Raw genomic sequence first — 16626 nt, forward strand, 5'->3', positions numbered from 1 at the left:
ATATACGCACTCTCACAGTCTCTCTGCTGCTCCCTGTGTTTTACAGGTAGGAAACAGAAGGAAAGCATTGTCGTTTACTGCCTCCCCATCACATGAGAATCCGGGCGTTGGTGATTTGTTCCTCATTACGTAAGATGTTTACGGCAGAGCGTGAATTGAACCAACATCATCCACAGTTCTTGTTTGCTCTGTAACAACTGTACCTTCCTTTCTCTGCTTAAGTCTTTGCAGTTTGTAAGTATAAAGAATGTACAGGCTATTTTTAATGAAAAAAAAAGTCACTGTGGTCAGATCTAGTTAACATATGCAGTTTTGGGCATTCAAATATTTATATATTCCATAAAATGGACATAAACACTTCAGTGAGGTGGGTCTGCAGAAACAGTCATCTTCAGTGTTTTCAAGGCATATTACCACTACCATTTAAGATCACTTTATCTTCTAAAGAAGAAATTGAATTGCATTTTTCTAAGTAATATGGAACCAGTACTGGAATGGAAGACTGACTTCTGATGTTGGTGAAAGACACCGGCTGTGGGGTTGTTTCTTGTAACCTGAAAAAATTTGGATTTAACAAGTCTCCACAAATATTTCTGAAATTATAAGGTAGTAATGAATCACAGAATCACAGAATGTTAGGGATTGGAAGGGACCTCGAAAGATCATCTAGTCCAATCCCCCTGCCGGGGCAGGATTGCCTAGACCATATCACACAGGAACGCGTCCAGGCGGGTTTTGAATGTCTCCAGAGAAGGAGACTCCACAACCTCTCTGGGCAGCCTCTTCCAGTGTTCAGTCACCCTCACCGTAAAGAAGTTTTTCCTCAAATTTAAGTGGAACCTCCTGTGCTCCAGCTTGCACCCATTGCCCCTTGTCCTGTCAAGGGATGTCACTGAGAAGAGCCTGGCTCCATCCTCTTGACACTTGCCCTTTACATATTTATAAACATTAATGAGGTCACCCCTCAGTCTCCTCTTCTCTAAGCTAAAGAGACCCAGCTCCCTCAGCCTCTCCTCATAAGGGAGATGTTCCACTCCCTTAATCATCTTCGTGAATCAAAAGTCTAATTGTTATTATAGATCTCCTTATAAGAGTTTGTCTCCAGAATTTCTTCTGTAGAGCTCATAGTGTTATGTTTTTGGATGATTGTGAGTTTGGATACAGGAGTTACTTGACTTCTGAGGAAATAATTCTTACTGGCAGAGACGACATGATAGGGGAATATTTATCATAAAAAACAATCTGCAGTCTAAGAAAGCAAATGTGTTATTTATGTTCTTGTAGAAATAATGCAGAAAAGACATTATAAGAACTTCTCTTGGGTATGATTTTTTAAACAAAGTGTGCTGTATTCACTTCGTCGGTATTACACAGGATTTGATTAACATCAGGTTTGTAGTCAACCTGAAGAGAAAAACAATGATGTAAATCTGGATTTGCCAATCCCAGTATCCTCCTGTGGCAGAGACAATATGGATAAAACCATATGGCTAATCACAAATTTGTTCAACAATGTTTTTAGCAGTTGCAATAGTAATCTGATGAAACATTTACCCTGAGTATGGTAATACACTGCATCATTACTAGGCTGACAAGAGCAAGGGGAAATGCATATATGCTTTGCCAAGTGGCTGTGAGGCTTGTGGGTTTTTTTTGTTGTGGTAACATGGCAAACAGTAATGAGTCTGTCATTTGGTTTGCTCCTCTGACATCCTTCGCTATGAATGAAATCTTGAGGGACAGAAAGGCTTGGTTCTTCTTTTGCAGCAATTTAAGTCATAAATTAGCTGAGTAAAACTAATGGAGTTATTGTAATGGCTTAAAAAAATCTAGATTCAGTGACTGCAAATAAAAATAGTAAGGATAGCTCGCTCCATTAAAGGAAAAAAATATGGTTGAGCAAGAGAAATCAGGCCATGGGTATGCATACATATAATTACTTCAAAGATGTTACAAATGGCCTTCGAGTTGGTAGAGTGGTTTGGTTTGGTGGTTTGTGGGTTTGTTTTTTTTTTTATCAACAGGTTTCATTAAATGGAACAAATAACAAAGCATAATAATTAATTTGTTCTCTGGAAGTGGATAGTATCTGTTACGCCTTGTCCCATTGCCCCACATATGCAGCAGGAGGAAGCAGAACCACTGTTTACTAGAACGAGTTAAAAACCAGAAATACAACTATGTTTTCCTACATAACAATCTATGCAGGAGGCACAGAAACAAACCAGTGTTTTTCTTTTTAAATAACCAGGCCACACAATGACACCTTTCGCAATAATTTAAACCACTGTTCCCTTGAGTATGCAATTACTAAAGTATTAGTAACAAGCAAAATACATCTTTCACCAGCAGTGCAAGATGCAGAGTGCTCTCTGCTTTCATTACCCTCAAAGAGAGCTGGGGATGTGTCCTCTGGATCTATTGTGCTCTTCCTCATTCTACACTTGACACCCTGGCTAATTATACCCAAGCCAGTAGAAGTGGCCTTCTAATATTTTTAAATGGGTATAACAAGTGATGCAAAGTTGCTGGTGTTTCATGCAGATGAGTATGTTTTTAGGCCTCTCATCGTACCAGGATGTGAAACACATCCTCTGCTTCTAAAACTCTGGTTCAAAGCTGCACAACAAACCTTGAGCAGGATACTCCTCTCTGTGACCCCACTCCAGTTAGAAAGCACTTAAGGGAGGGTTGAACTGTAAACATCAGCTTAAATCAGGTTATTCACACTCTTCACAAGCAGGCACTTGGTGCAGTGTTTTGACTGTTGTGGTCTGCATGTGCAGATGTCCCAGCTGAAATCTCCATCTGGAGAACAAAACAGCATTGTGTCTAGCTTGGAAAGGACAATGTGGCCTTTGTAACGTCATTCAGTTCTCTTTTCTATGCGGACGTTTCCAGACACCTTTATTCTCTTTCCTAGTTGTAAAATGATTTGGAGACACCATTCAAACTGGGTTAGGATGAACTATAAAATAAAATTTTAAGTTGTCCACATTTCAAAGATTGACATCACTGACTTAAAGAAATGCAAATAATAAAAGCACATGACACACCACAGCTTTACTACATCAGACCCTCTGGAAGTTTTATTCTCCCAATGGAGAAACAGAAAGGGTGATCTCCTTTTGGGTGTTTCACAGCCTAAGAAATCCGAGTCTACTTTTGACTGTCGGAGCAGGGGCCCACGGCAGCTCCGGTGTTTGCCCCCTCCTGGCAGCGCTGACTGAAAAAGACAGTAAAGGCGATCACAGTTTGTGAAACACTTTCACTCGCTGCAAATAGTTTCGCTCCTTAAATAGTGGAAGCTGCTAAAGAAAGCAGCAGCAGCAGATAGAATCAAGTCCTCTCTTAACGTGCAATTAAGCGCATTAAATATATGGCTTGAAACCTTGTGAACTGTGTTGAAGAAAAGGTTTTTGCCCAAAAAGGGCGTATTTCCAGCTGGCAGCTGTGGGAAGTGGCACTATCGAAACGAATCTCACTGTACTTAATTCTCATTCTCTTGCTTTTTCTCATGCAAACGTCTGTCCTTTTCACCTCCAGCTCATGTAAGGGGAAAAATAAATAAGTAAAAGGCTGGTTTTGGTCACATTTTAAGGCCAAGAAGGAAAAAAAAATATAATTTCGCAGGCGATGCCGAGTTCCGGGTCCCCGACCTGCAGCCGCAGCGGGCACCCGCGCCGCCCTGCCCTGCCCCGCCGGGCGCCCGGCAGCAGGGCCGGGCCGGGCCGGGCCGGGTGAGTCAGTGCGCCCGCGGCGGCCGGGGGTAGCCGGGGCCGCCCCCGCGCCCGCCCCGCAGGGGGAGGCCGGCGGCCGGGCGGGGCGGCGCGCGGAGATGATGTCAGCGGCGGGCGGGCAGCCATGGTGTGAGGGCAGCGAGTGAGGCGGCCGGCCCGGCGCGGCGCGGCTCGGCACGGCTTGGCAGGGCCCGGCAGCATGTCGGGGCCGAGCGCCGTGTCGGACCCTCAGCACCCGGCGCGGCTGCTGCGGGCCCTCAGCTCCTTCCGCGAGGAGAGCCGCTTCTGCGACGCGCACCTGGTGCTGGAGGGGGAGGAGATCCCGGTGCAGAAGAACATCCTGGCGGCCGCCAGCCCCTACATCAGGTACGGCCGGGGCGGCGGCGCGGCCCGCAGCCTGCCGGGGCGGCCACCGGGGCCGAGAGCGGGCCGAAGCCCCCCGGGCGGCAGCTCGGCGGGAGGCCGCGCTCCCCGGGGGGCGGCCGGGGGCGGCCGTGGGGGGGCCGGTGCGGTTACGTAAGGCGCGGGCTCGGCTTCTTGTCAGGGCGAAAGAGTCGGGGGGGGCCGGCGGAGGGGCCGTGTATCGGCGGCGGGCCGGGGCGGAGCGGGCCTGCCCTCCCCTGCCGGGGGTGCGCGGCGGCCCCGCAGTTCGCCTGAGCGCCCCGGGGAAAGCGGCGGCTCGGTCGGCTCCTCCCTCCCCGCGGCCCGGGCCCCTCCGGAGGAGCAGTCGTGTTCTCTGCAGGAAACTGGTGCTTTCTCCGCGCCTGAAAGGCGGTTTGACCCGCTGGGAAAACAATGCCCCGAACAGCTGAAGTGCCACCAAGTGCCCGCCGTAAACAAGCGACCCAGAAAAGATGAACGGAGGATGGGGAGGGGGCGGCGGCCCGGGGGCGGCGGCCCGCAGGCCGCGGCAGTGCCCGCGCCCCTGGTGCAGTGAACCTGCTGCGGGCGTTTGTCACCGTCAGCTGCACCGACTCAGCGCTTCAGGATCATTTTTTTTTCGTCTTAATGTCTTTTAGAAGGACAGGGCTCCAGGTGGTGGTTATGGACTCTGAAGTACATCAGCTTTTAAATGAAAAAAAAAAAAATACTGGTTTGTCTCCCCATCTCTTGTTCCCTTGTGGTTGTACAATAGCGAAGAACATGACTCGGAAATTGCCAGAGGTGCCCGAGCCCGGCCACGCCAGGAGAGCCGGCCGCTCTTGGCAGCGGGTGTCAGCAGCATGTGCAGCCACCACCGTGCAGTTTGACAGGGAGCGTTGGGGAGGACCAGCTGTATTAGCGCAGTCCCGGCAGCCCGGCAAACAGTTCATGCTGGACGATGTTCCCAGTGAAACTCCTTCCATGACAGGTCCTGCTGCTGCCATTGGCAGCAGTTTGAACTTCTCCATCGCACTCGGTGGTGATGAGTCCAGTGACATCAAGTAAAAAGAATGTATCTGCCATAAGATTTTTATAGTACATACCTGCGTGTCAGAGAGGGTAAACGAAACGTACAGGCGGTTAATTCTGAAGGGTTTTTATTTTTAAGTCCTATCTTTTGCAGGTAATAAAGACATTAATTTTGTCTTAGTCTGTGAAGTAGAGCACACCTGTCAGTATCACTTAAACACAGGATTATTGTAAGTCTGTAGCAGACTTTTAGTAATGGTTGGGCATTCCTTCTGATTGTAGCTTCTTGTGAAGTTGTCATAAAATCTGTGTATTTGTGCTAGGTGGGGATGGGGAGTCTGTAGGCTGCTCTCCAAAAAACAGAACCTGCTTCAGTGTAGTATTATTATCTGCTTTTAGGCAATTGGTATTTTGGGTGACCATTGTAGTACAACTTCAACATACAAAAATAAACTAAAAATAAATAAAATATGAAGTTGGTGATTAACTTTTAAATGGGTGTTGATCATGGACAGACTTAAAGAATGAGTTCTCTGCACCAGTTGAGGTAGCAGAGCTGAGGTGTAAAATGAAATAAAATTCACAGAGAAGGAAGATCAGCAAGGATTTCCAAAAAAGACACCACAGAGCCTGTGTACTACTAATATTTTTTTTCACTGCTTGTCTTGAGAAGCAATTTTGGAAGACTGTGGTGAAAGACAAATCAAAGACATGAAATTGAAATGAGCCATTGATCTCCATTGGATCTGCAATGAGCCATCCAATACTCTTCTGAACACCCGAATGCTTTTTAGGTTGTTGGTCATCATACTTTAGATGACCGTATGCCATATCTGAAATTAGGGTTCAGAAGAGCTGCTCTAGGTTGGAAAGAGGTCATGTTCTTGGAAAAACTGCTCTTCTACTGTAACAGTAAGATGAGTTTACAGGAAATATGCGATTTTTTTTACCATGAAAAAGACTGCTTAATTAAAAGATATTGTAAATTATTATATGGAGAACTACCTTTTCACAGAATTTCATCTTTTAGGTATTGCATTTTGTTCATCTCTAAAAAATGTACTGGGGAGACATGAGTTAAGTGTTTGTGAGGAGTAACAATGCCAGACATAACTACATTAGCAACAAAACTTGTAGTCATTAGAGCTGTGGTTTTTTTAAACTCAAAATTGTTCATGTTCAAATCCCACGAAGAACTCATTAACTATGTGTGAAAGTAGGTTACGTGCATCAATATATAAATATGATTAAGTTCCTTTTTTTTTTTTTTTAAGCTTACTCATCTTTTCTCCTCGAGCTTGCAAGATGTAAAGAACCAAAAATACATGTTCCTAGTTCTTGTATGGCACATTAAGAAACACATTTGTATTAAATACCTTTGCAGAGCCTAATTTTTACCTGCTGCCTGTCTCTCTTCTTTTTATCACTTCAGGATCTCTCTCTTAGCCCAGCTGGTCTCCACTTTGGGTAGAATTGGTCAGGTAGGTTGCCAGTGTTGGAGTGTTACCTTTCCAGCCAAAAGTAATGTTCCAGTGGCTCTTTTTGGAGATAAAATAAATCTCCAGCCTGTACCTTGTCTATGAAAGTCCCATTTATTTTGAGTGTTGGTTTTTCAAATAAAATGATCAGTTTAGGTTTCTATATAAAGAGTTATTGTGGGAGACTCAAGAATTTTATGTCCTTGGTATTTTAAGGGTGGATGATTCCAAAGCACGCTCTGGTACCAAAGGCTGTTACACTCTCCAAATGCCAATTGATTTGGGTCGCTCTCATTTGAAAAATTCCAATATAAAGCTCCGAAAAATCCATTAACTAATTTCAGAAGTAAAACTTGGAAGAAAAGTGTGTAGATACGTGAAACTTGTACTTGGCAGTGAAGCAGTGGAAGTACGAGTTGGCGTGATGTTTCCTGTATCTGGCTGTGTCATTATGTGTTGTGGCTGTGGGCAAGTTGGTGGGCGAGTTCAGAAGCTGTGCAGGGTTTGCATGAATGCTTAGTTGAGGGTGTGAGTAGGAAAATAAGTAGGCACGGGCTTTCTGAGGGGGTGGTTGGGTGTGAGCGGAGCCTGTGTGTGCTGAAGGATTTGTGCAGCCACAGAGAAGAGCGTTGCCTGTTTTTCAGTTCTGCGTGGAAGCTGTTTGGCTGGCTGGTTATGAGTAGAACACTTGTAAATTATAGCGATGTGGCTTCCCTGTAGTGATTTGGCAACTGGATTATCCACACAGCTCAAAAATGTCAGCTGCAGCGGAGAGAGGGCGAAAGACGTGAAGGGGACGCAGAAACACGTGGAAGTGTTAGTGGTGTCGCGGGTCCCATCTGCCTTTCCTGTCCGTAGGGTAGCTTTGGCAAGGACAGAAAACAAATAAATACCTGTTTCATGAATAAATTATCAGTCTGAGGGACCAGCAAGACTTAATTTTTGTGGTAGTTTGATTCGTGAGGTCTTGCCTCAACTGCTTAATGCCAAGTTGCTTGTAGCTCTCTGAGGGCAGTGGGGTCTGGGGTAGTTGTGTGAATTCCTACAGAATTGCCTTATATGTACAGGTTTACCTAATCCCTCTGTGTGCCCCTGGAGCAAATCCTGTCATTTACAAAGCACAGAAGTCTTCCTGCATATCTCTAATATCTTGTGGTATGTTCCTGAGCTTGAGAAAAGGAGAATTCCTCAGGAAGAGACTGCCATAGGACAAAGCGTGGTTTGGCTCAAAGTGGTGTTGCTGTGCATCCCAGAGAAGTTACATTCGAGCCAGGTTAGCTCTTGATTTTCTCTTCTGTAACAGATCAGCCAGAAACCTGCACTTTTTTTTAGCACTTTTTGTCCTGGCAATTGCCCTAATGTAGATACAATTCTATTGCCCTGGTTTAATTTATTTAGTTTATGAGCCTGCTGTAAATTATGGTGGCATAAGAGTGCTTTTACCAGAATAAACCGTGCTCGCACTGGTAAGTTTGGCGTAAGTTGTAGCATATGTCCGCCAACCTTTTGTAGGATAGGTTTGGTCCAAGTATTCCTGGTATCCTCAACAGTAGCAGCAGATGTTCCCATCCGAACAGATCTGTCCCTGTCTGCCATGAGTCGTTCCTGGCCAGCTGAAACTTGCAACTCCTAATATTTGGCTGGCTTACCGTCTGCTTGCCTGGATCGCAGGGAGCACGTGGGAACTACCTTAACAAAGAGCATATTTAAGCTCAAACTCTTAGGTGAACTTAATGTTGTTATGCAGGGATTGTGCTGCTGTGTTGGAAATTACATTAAGACATTTTTGTTATCTCAGCGTGTTTTGTCTCTGGTGTTCACGCATCTGCGTGAACAGATTGCAGATGGCTGTATGTATTCTATACTGTTCCCCAAGGCTTTTCTAACTTAGTAATGGACCAGTAACCATATTTTCATCTTTTTCCAGGTGACCATAATATAGCTAAACAAAAATTACAATGTACAATTAAGTTCATGTTATTTTCCATTTACTTGTGAATAGCTGTGCTTCTTGTAAATTGGTTTTGGTCAGAAATAACCTGACAGCATTTGCATCTTCTCACTTGTGCTGTTCGACCTTCTGACATCCCTAAAACATTGCAGACCTTGTAGGACCCTTGCACAGCCACAAAACCGTAACCTCTCTGCCAGTGCCAAAATAAACTTCCGTGGAGATGTGGTGGGACGTGTCCCCTGTCACTGAGCTCCTGTCCTTTGCTCTGTGTCCTGGCTTTTGGAGCATTTGGAGTTGTCGTGAAGCTGTGAGAAGGCGGTCTGCTGAGGCATCGTCCTTGTGTCAGCGTGTCTGTGAGCATCCCTGGGCGCTGGTGTGAAAAGTGGGACAGGACATGCAGTCAGCAGCGCACTGGAAAGGTGTGACTTGGCAGTTTTTGTTACACTTGTTAGACAACCAATACTGTAGAGCAACGCAAGGTAGAAGCTAACGCATGCCAGTAGCTTCTGCTGCTTATTTCATGATACCTGTTTGATTTTTATTGACATTTATAGAGAGCTTTTGTAGTGCTTTAAAACTTTTTCTATTTGGGATGAGTACTGAAGTCACGAATACCAACCACTCCTGAAGCTGGGAGGTATTTGGTCGTCAAGACCCTGGGCTCTCAAGTTCTGGTTTAGCCGAATCGCGCTGTGCTCGTGCCAGGTCTTGTTCCCTCTTCACTGGCTGTGCAGGGCAGCGTTGTGGTAACTGCTCTATCAAGGAGGGATCTAAAGCCATGTCATCTTCAAGGTTCCTTATGAGAAGTTTGTTTCTGTTAGTCTCCTGGAAACTTTACGGGCTGCTCTGGCAGCAGGAAGTCAGGAACAAATCAGGCCAGAATTTGCTTCCAGACTTTTAAAGCTGTTTTTTAAATTAGGCATAGTTTTGGGTTTGTTCTGTTTTTTTTTTTGTTTTTGTTTTTTTGGGTTTTTTTCAAATGAAACTAAAATGTCACCTGTGATGTTTTAGTGATAACTGAGTTGTAAAGTCCCTGTAACTTTGAGAAGCAATAAATCAAAATAGTTGCCTTGTACAGAAACTCTCTACCTGGCGTAACTCGGTAGAAGTGCCTAAATGTGTGTTATGTTTGGATAAGTAGTTGAGGGGCAACAGTGATAAAGGCATGATAAAAGCTTATGGTTTAAAAGGGGATTTAAAAATCACTATACCAGGCTTGAATGGGGAGTTGTTAATTATGTTCCTGCTCCAACAAGCCCCTAAAGGTGGCCTGAAGGGAGGAAACAATAAGGCTCTTACCCAGTTCAAAATAGCAAGAAAATACAGTTGGGCTGCTCCTCCACGTCAGGCAAAGGAGAACTGTAAATCAGAGCATCTTGTTTACGCAAGAGACCTTGAGATGAAATTTCTTGGCCTTTCATTGTACCTGGAGACTCTGTGTGCCTGATGTAAGAGGCGAGGTGGGGTGGAAGGAGGTGTGTCAGGATGGAGCTGCTTGGGATGTCTGGGTAATTCATACTCTGTAGGTTGCCTTTACACCTGCATTAATTACCTTGTTTGGCAAAACTTTTATTATTAAGAGAACCTTTTTTATCAATAATTTTCATGCTTTAAAGTGTATTTTGTGGCCGGAGCAGGGCTGTTCTGAAGGTGCTCGTGTGTCTGGAGCAGTATCTGGAGTTGATGAGTCTGGACTTCCTGATTTGTGTTTTGGTTTTTGTGTTTTCTCTTTGAACCTGTTTTGTTTGCATTGGGCTCAGCTGCAGTTACAAAAGGAACTTCCTCCTTGTGTGGACTGACAAATATGAGAAGTAACTGATGAGTTTGAAGAATTTGTTTCTTCACTCTCTGTTCAGACTTATTTCATATATCGTACAAAGCTTTCTCTCTGTCCTGGTACTGAGTACCAGTGTAGCATTACCTATACTTAGGGGAGTCTCCAGTCTCCTGTTTGTCTCCCATATTATATCTATGCCACTGCTTAATATTTCCAAGAAAACAAAAAAAATCACTGTTACGGACAGCTCTGAAACTGCTTGTTGCCTGTCAAGGAAATACGTTCTTAATACCATGTAGTTAGTGGCTGGTTTATGTCCTCAGGCACGTTGGTTTACATCTCCTGAACGACTTTAAGCTGCCTAGTACAGCTCTTGTTATTATTTATGGACACGGTTAGTACTCTGAATTGCAGACTCCTGGCTCTTCCCTCTTCTGCTGGTGAAATACACACTCCTCATTCCTTATTCCTCTTGGCTGTGTCATCGGTTTCAGTGACAGTCTTGCAGATCTCTGTCTCCCAGCGTGTCAGGGGTTCTGGTGCCTTCCTCTGTTGGATTCCCAAAAAACCACAGTGATTGTCACACCTTCCAGCTGTCCCGCGGTACTACTCATGCATTTGTAATTTTGTCCATTCAGCTTCATACTGACAGTGATTATGAAAATCTTTTCTCTGACTCTGATGCTTGTTTCTCCCATGTGCTGTAAGGATAAGTGAGGTACAAAAACCTGATTAAACCAAGTTTTCTCAGCAGGTTCATTGGTGTTTTCCAAATATGATATTAATAAGTCACAGGAATGTTTGGATTATTAGAGGCACACTGCACAATATTGCATTTCTTAAGGATATTTAATAGTAAGTTTAACAGTATGGGGATGGTACTATACTTTTTCCTTCTAAAAACACATTTTTAACAAGTTTAAAAGCAGAGTTAATTTGAAAGTTGTATTTTCGTGTAAGATACAGTTAGTTTCCTGGTTTAAAACTGTATTCCGGAAATGTCTTCCTCTGCTTTTCTAAGGAAGTCCTAGTTCCAACTTGCTATCTAACAGGTGTAACACTGCTGTTTAGTAGAAAGCTACATTTTCAACTGATGTGGACTGGAAATCTCATGAATTGCCTGTTTAGTGAGTGAACTTGAGTGTCATGTCTAGCACAAAAATGGCATAAATACGATACAGATGTAGTTACTTGAGGAGATGCTCTGATGCGTGTTCCATGCGAGCTAGCCTGCTGCCCTAGGAACAGGGATTAGATATTTTTCCCCCACCTTTTAAAAACAAAGAAAAAAACCCAAACCCACCTTTCTAATTCCAGCAGCAGGTATTTCTAATACAAAAAGGTACACAATAGACCTGTGCTTCGTGTGAGAAGAGCTGAACAGCCAACTGCTGAACTAGGTCTGCTCACCTACACGCATAGATGAGGCCGAGCTGTGCTTCATGCCATGTACGAGGTGCATGGCATGACCCATTGGTGCCCGACAGCCAGCTCACCTGCATTGCTTGTGACCAACTTGTTTGTAAGCTCAGCTGGAACAGTTGGTTGGTTGTTTTCCAAGTTGGCTAAAAAAAAGCCCCAAAGTAAAATGAAATGGCAGGTACTTACTGCTGCTGAGAAGCTCCGAGAGTCCGTTCTTGGGGATTGTGATGATCAAGTGTGTGTTCTGTCTACCTACGGCCAACTGGCATGTTTAGGCAAGACGTGCTGGTTGAGGGTAGATTTCCAACATAGATTACAATCTAGCTCAGGATGAGCTCAGTGCAGTCAGAGTAACAACAGGTTTTCAGGGTAAACAAGCTCTTCACTGCGTGAAGCCCATGAGCCCTGTCCATGTCCCCTGTGCTGCTGCTGAAGGAATTGCTTTGTTCTCTTTCTTATGGGAAGGGGAGTAAAGCCTTACCTTTTTGCCTGACTTAAACTTTCCCACAGATGAAAAAATTAAGTTATTCCTAGTTGTTGTTTCTCTTAAACCAAGCAAAGCAACTTCTGCAGGGTTTTGTGCTGAGCTGTTAGGTGGACTGCTTTGCCTTGAGACCTGAAGTTGCAGTTACAGATAATCTTAAGAAGAGAGGCATAGCCAAAACCCTCTGAGAGCTGGCACCCTGTGCAGGGTGTGGCGAAGACTGTCTTTTATGTGCGCTGCTAAAGGCCAGGGTGCGACCTCAAAGGAAACCTTCTGATTTGGTTGTAAAATATCTTTACGGAGGATGGCAGTGGGTGGAGTGAACTGCTGCATCATGGTTTTGTGTCTGACCTGTTTAATAATGTGATTATTAAGGTTTTTTGCATGCAGAAAGACCAGCTTTCGTGGGAGAAAATATTGCAGGGATAAAGGCAGACAAATGAAAAAACTTCGCCATTAAAATGGTCAGTCCCAAGTAGGACATAATTAGATTTAACATGGGAAGCTTGTGCTTGAAAGACTTGAACCTACATAAGGAAGCCCAGATCAGGAGGAGACTAAATTGACCTTATGTTTGCATCAAAAGCAGAATTTTTAAGTTTTCTCCTTAGCGATGCAAAATCTCCAAGTACTTGCTTGTCATTTTTGGGACTGAGTCATCCCCGTGAGCGTGTTTGAGGTTTGGTGCATGTCTTTGCTGGAAGCATTTGTTGGAGGTGTAACTTCATTTTAAAATGCTAATGCTCTCTGGGGAAGGGCAAAACGGTGGTGCAGGTAAAGGATGTATCATCAAACCCCAATTTTATTACTCTTCGGTTTGGAAGGATGGCTTTGCTACTCATACTAAGGTTTGCTGGTGTGGCAATATTGGTAAAGCTGGTGTAGACTTGCTCTTACGGTTAATCTGGGGCAAAATCATTAATTGGGAGGGACGGCTCCTTTCAAAAAGACGAGTCTCTCCCTCTCATCTCCTGCCGTTTGGTTCCTGACACCCTGCCACAGCTGTGCGTGGGTCAGCGAACTGCGCTGCTTGCAGTGCGGTGGCCTGAGAGCAGGTAAAAGTTTTGCATCGCAAAGCATCAAAAATAAAGTGTCTGTCTTTTGTTTCCCAGATTTCTCGATTGTTGTTCACTGTAAATATCATAAAACCTGCTTGAGGTGAGCGTGGTCTAGAGCGTTCTCATTGACAAAGGCACAACCTTTGCAGACAGATGTTTTCTTTACCCGTTTTGGTACCAACGTACCAGCGCTCTTGGATTAAAGCATTCCAAGAGTTACACCATTGTTCTCTTTGTAACTTTGTCTCCATTGTAGAAATACATGGGTTATCTTTTCCTAATAGTTCACAAATAAGGCAGAGGCTTTAAAGACAAAAGTATTCCCACAGAATTATATCTGACTGAGGAAAGCAGCAAGCTTTATCGGTGGCGACTGAATTATTTGTTTTGGTTTTTGTTTTGGTTGTTGGTTTGGTTGGGCTTTTAAAAATTATTATTCCCTGTCCTGTAAACTGTCAACTGTAAAACTTAGGAAAATCAAGTTTTGAGACGCATGGGCCCCTTCTCAATGTGCTTTCTATGAATCTTAACTGTCCCCCAACAGTGCTCTCATGTGGACTTGGCTGTAAGGTTGGAAGTATGACTATGTGTTTTTCTTTGTTTTGATCTTTTAAAATGAGAGGTAAGTTGGAAGAGCCATCTTGATTTTAACAAGAACTGTGGACAGACTTAAATTTATCTGTTGGTTTGTTTTTTTTTTTTTAATTATCTGAATCTGTTTTATGCCATTAGATGTGAATTGTGACTCGTAGCAATGTCAACTTTTGTTTTTGAGCCCTTGTTTTCATGGTAATGTTTTACTGTGCTTATATTGTTGCTTACGTATACAGAAGAGGTATTGGAATTTTTTCCCTCATTCTACCTACCTTCTGTCGTGTCATTTGAGGTGACTCATTAGGATTGTATTCCTTAAGTGATGTGGAACAGCAGATTCTAAATTTGTCACATAGACACACAACATCAAAACGCAACATAAACCCAGTAGTTCTTATGCCACTTGCTCAAGGTGTAGTGTGTGCCAGGCAGTTTTTCTGAGCAGGTACAAGAAACTGGGATGACTGTTATGCATTTATAGGACACTGTTTATATTACTGGTAGCAATTTCAACCTAAAATGATGATTATCTTAACTAAAAAAAGGAAAGCTTCCTTTTAAAATGTATATGGAGTCAAACTGCTCAAAATTAAATTGCCTAAGAAAAGAGGACGAAGAAGTTGCCTTGTGTTTCCCCCAGCTCTGTATGTGTCTCAGCTGTGCTCTGCTCCCAGCTAATGGGTTTTCTGGTTGGCTGTGGAGGTTTTATATCCTTCTAAATCTTGATGTTCTGGTCTTCAATCTGAATTAAGGAAGATCGAGGCAGCCTTTTCTGCTGTGGTTTGGCACTTACTTAGAGTGCTTTTAAAGTAATTGGCACTGTTGTCCGGAGCAGGAAGCTCTCACATGCATGTGTTAGAAGCAGCGGTGCTGCAGATGAGCACATCTGTGCACCCTGGTTGCTGATTCCCACTTCCAGCTTTCTGCCATGCAAATGGTAGGCTGAATAGATCACCGTGAGGGAGAGCGTGGTGGAAAGAAAACATCCTCCTGCCTGGGATACTGACAGATTGGCAAACCTCTCCTGAAGCATACCTAAAAACGCTTCTTCTAAAGTGAAATTTGGTAGAGGACCAGGGTTAAGTATTTCACAATGTGCTGTCTGCTCTGTCTTTCTGAACTGGGAACAGATGTGTTTTGAAACTTTCCCATTCTGTCTGATGCATGTGTTGTGACAAGGGTGCCCAGACCTCAGTTTGCGAGCGAGGTGTGGGTGCAGGTCACAGCTGATGCTGGGTGATGCAAGAAGAGGCATGGCTCCTTGCCCTCTGCTTACATACCTCCTACTTTTTTTCTCCTCCTTCAGCTTTCTTTCTACATTAGACTCACAATTTTCTATGTTAAACTTTTCCAGCCCCAAACCTGGTTGTAGTATGCCCTTGCACCAGTTTTTTCCTCCCCTCTTCCCAACAGCCAGTAGCCACGCTGCAGTACTTGATGTGAGCGACAAGGAGTACCTCCAGCCGCCGTTTGGGAATGGTTCTCGTGTCAAGCTCAGAAATCTTTGTACCAGAATAAGTAACCTGGTAGTTTATTAACTCACAAATTAAAAGTTGTATGACAGTTGGATAACTACTGCTTCTCAGGACAGATGACAGGAACAAAAGCTTAGTCTGAACTGGGATGCATTTGCATAAGGTGAATATTTGCCCACATAGGAGTATCTATAACTTTGAAATCAATCGATTTGTTCTCAGGGTTGTTTTTCTTCTTTGAGTTTATGGTTTGGGCTTGCATCAGTGGTTGGTTTGTTTCTTTTCAGGTTAATGACTGTTGATGCCTGAAGAAGTACACAGTAATTAGAACATCTAGCCTGATAAGACCCAAAATCTCTGAACAACACTTTCTTGTTACTAGGAGGCGTCAGTGTAAAGTCCACGCAAGAGGTGATTTAGCTCGGGTGTGTACAGGTGACGCTCAGATGAAAGTTAGTGATATGTAGCACCAGTCCTTTCCCTAATCTCCCCATTAGTGCTGGCATGCGATGTGTAATAAACACATTGCATGCCCTGCATCTGCTTTAAGCCCCACAACGTGTTGGGCTACACAAGTTCTGTGTAGGTACAGCTGTGTATTTGACAATGCCAGCTACTCATAGGTACTGGATACGTGTGAAATACAGATACCATCTGACTCTCTCTATTCTGGTGAAGGAAGCCAGATACTGCAAACCTTGATACATTTTATGTTAAATTAAAAGAAAACACAGTTTCATCCCAAGAAACAAGATGCAACTTTCCTTACAAACCAAGAAAGCTGAAACTCAAGCACAGTTGGCATAATTAAAATTGAGGTAGTTTGGATAGGCTTGAAAATGTGTGTAAAGAAGCCTTGATACTGGGTTAGGGTTGAAAACGTGCATTACTCTGTGTGTGTATATGCTTTTTCATTCATTTGGAGTTGTGGGCATGAAAAATACACGTTCCACATGGGCGAGGATGGTATGAGTTGAGATGCCCGTGGTACGGGATTGCTTAAGCTGTATATTGGGTTTAGAAGTTTTCAGCTGGCAAGTTGCAAATCAGTGACTGCTGTTGCAGCACGTGCTTTATTGGAAGTTGTGTAGACTTTAGAGAACAGGCTTAATTTTCCTAATCTCCTTCCAAATGTTAGGAAATAAACAATTTTGTACTCCATGTTACGTTGAAGTGTTGTTATTTGTATTACAACTTGTGCTAGGTGCTGTACAAACACAGAAAGAAGCAGCTTCGCTTCAGACCTCATACA

At 43.9% G+C, this 16626-nt stretch overlaps 1 protein-coding gene across 1 annotated transcript in view; it reads left to right on the plus strand.

Moving 5' to 3' along the window:
* The first annotated feature begins 3906 nt into the window (after positions 1–3906).
* Positions 3907–16626, plus strand: part of GAN (gigaxonin) — a 28215-nt gene continuing 15495 nt past the window's right edge. The window contains exon 1 of the mRNA XM_068411125.1: positions 3907–4106. Coding sequence (XP_068267226.1) covers positions 3940–4106 — 167 coding nt within the window. The 5' untranslated portion in view covers positions 3907–3939. The remainder of the gene's footprint in view (positions 4107–16626) is intronic.

The sequence above is a fragment of the Nyctibius grandis genome, chromosome 12 (genome assembly GCF_013368605.1).
Source record: "Nyctibius grandis isolate bNycGra1 chromosome 12, bNycGra1.pri, whole genome shotgun sequence".
In the NCBI taxonomy this organism is placed as follows: domain Eukaryota; kingdom Metazoa; phylum Chordata; class Aves; order Nyctibiiformes; family Nyctibiidae; genus Nyctibius; species Nyctibius grandis.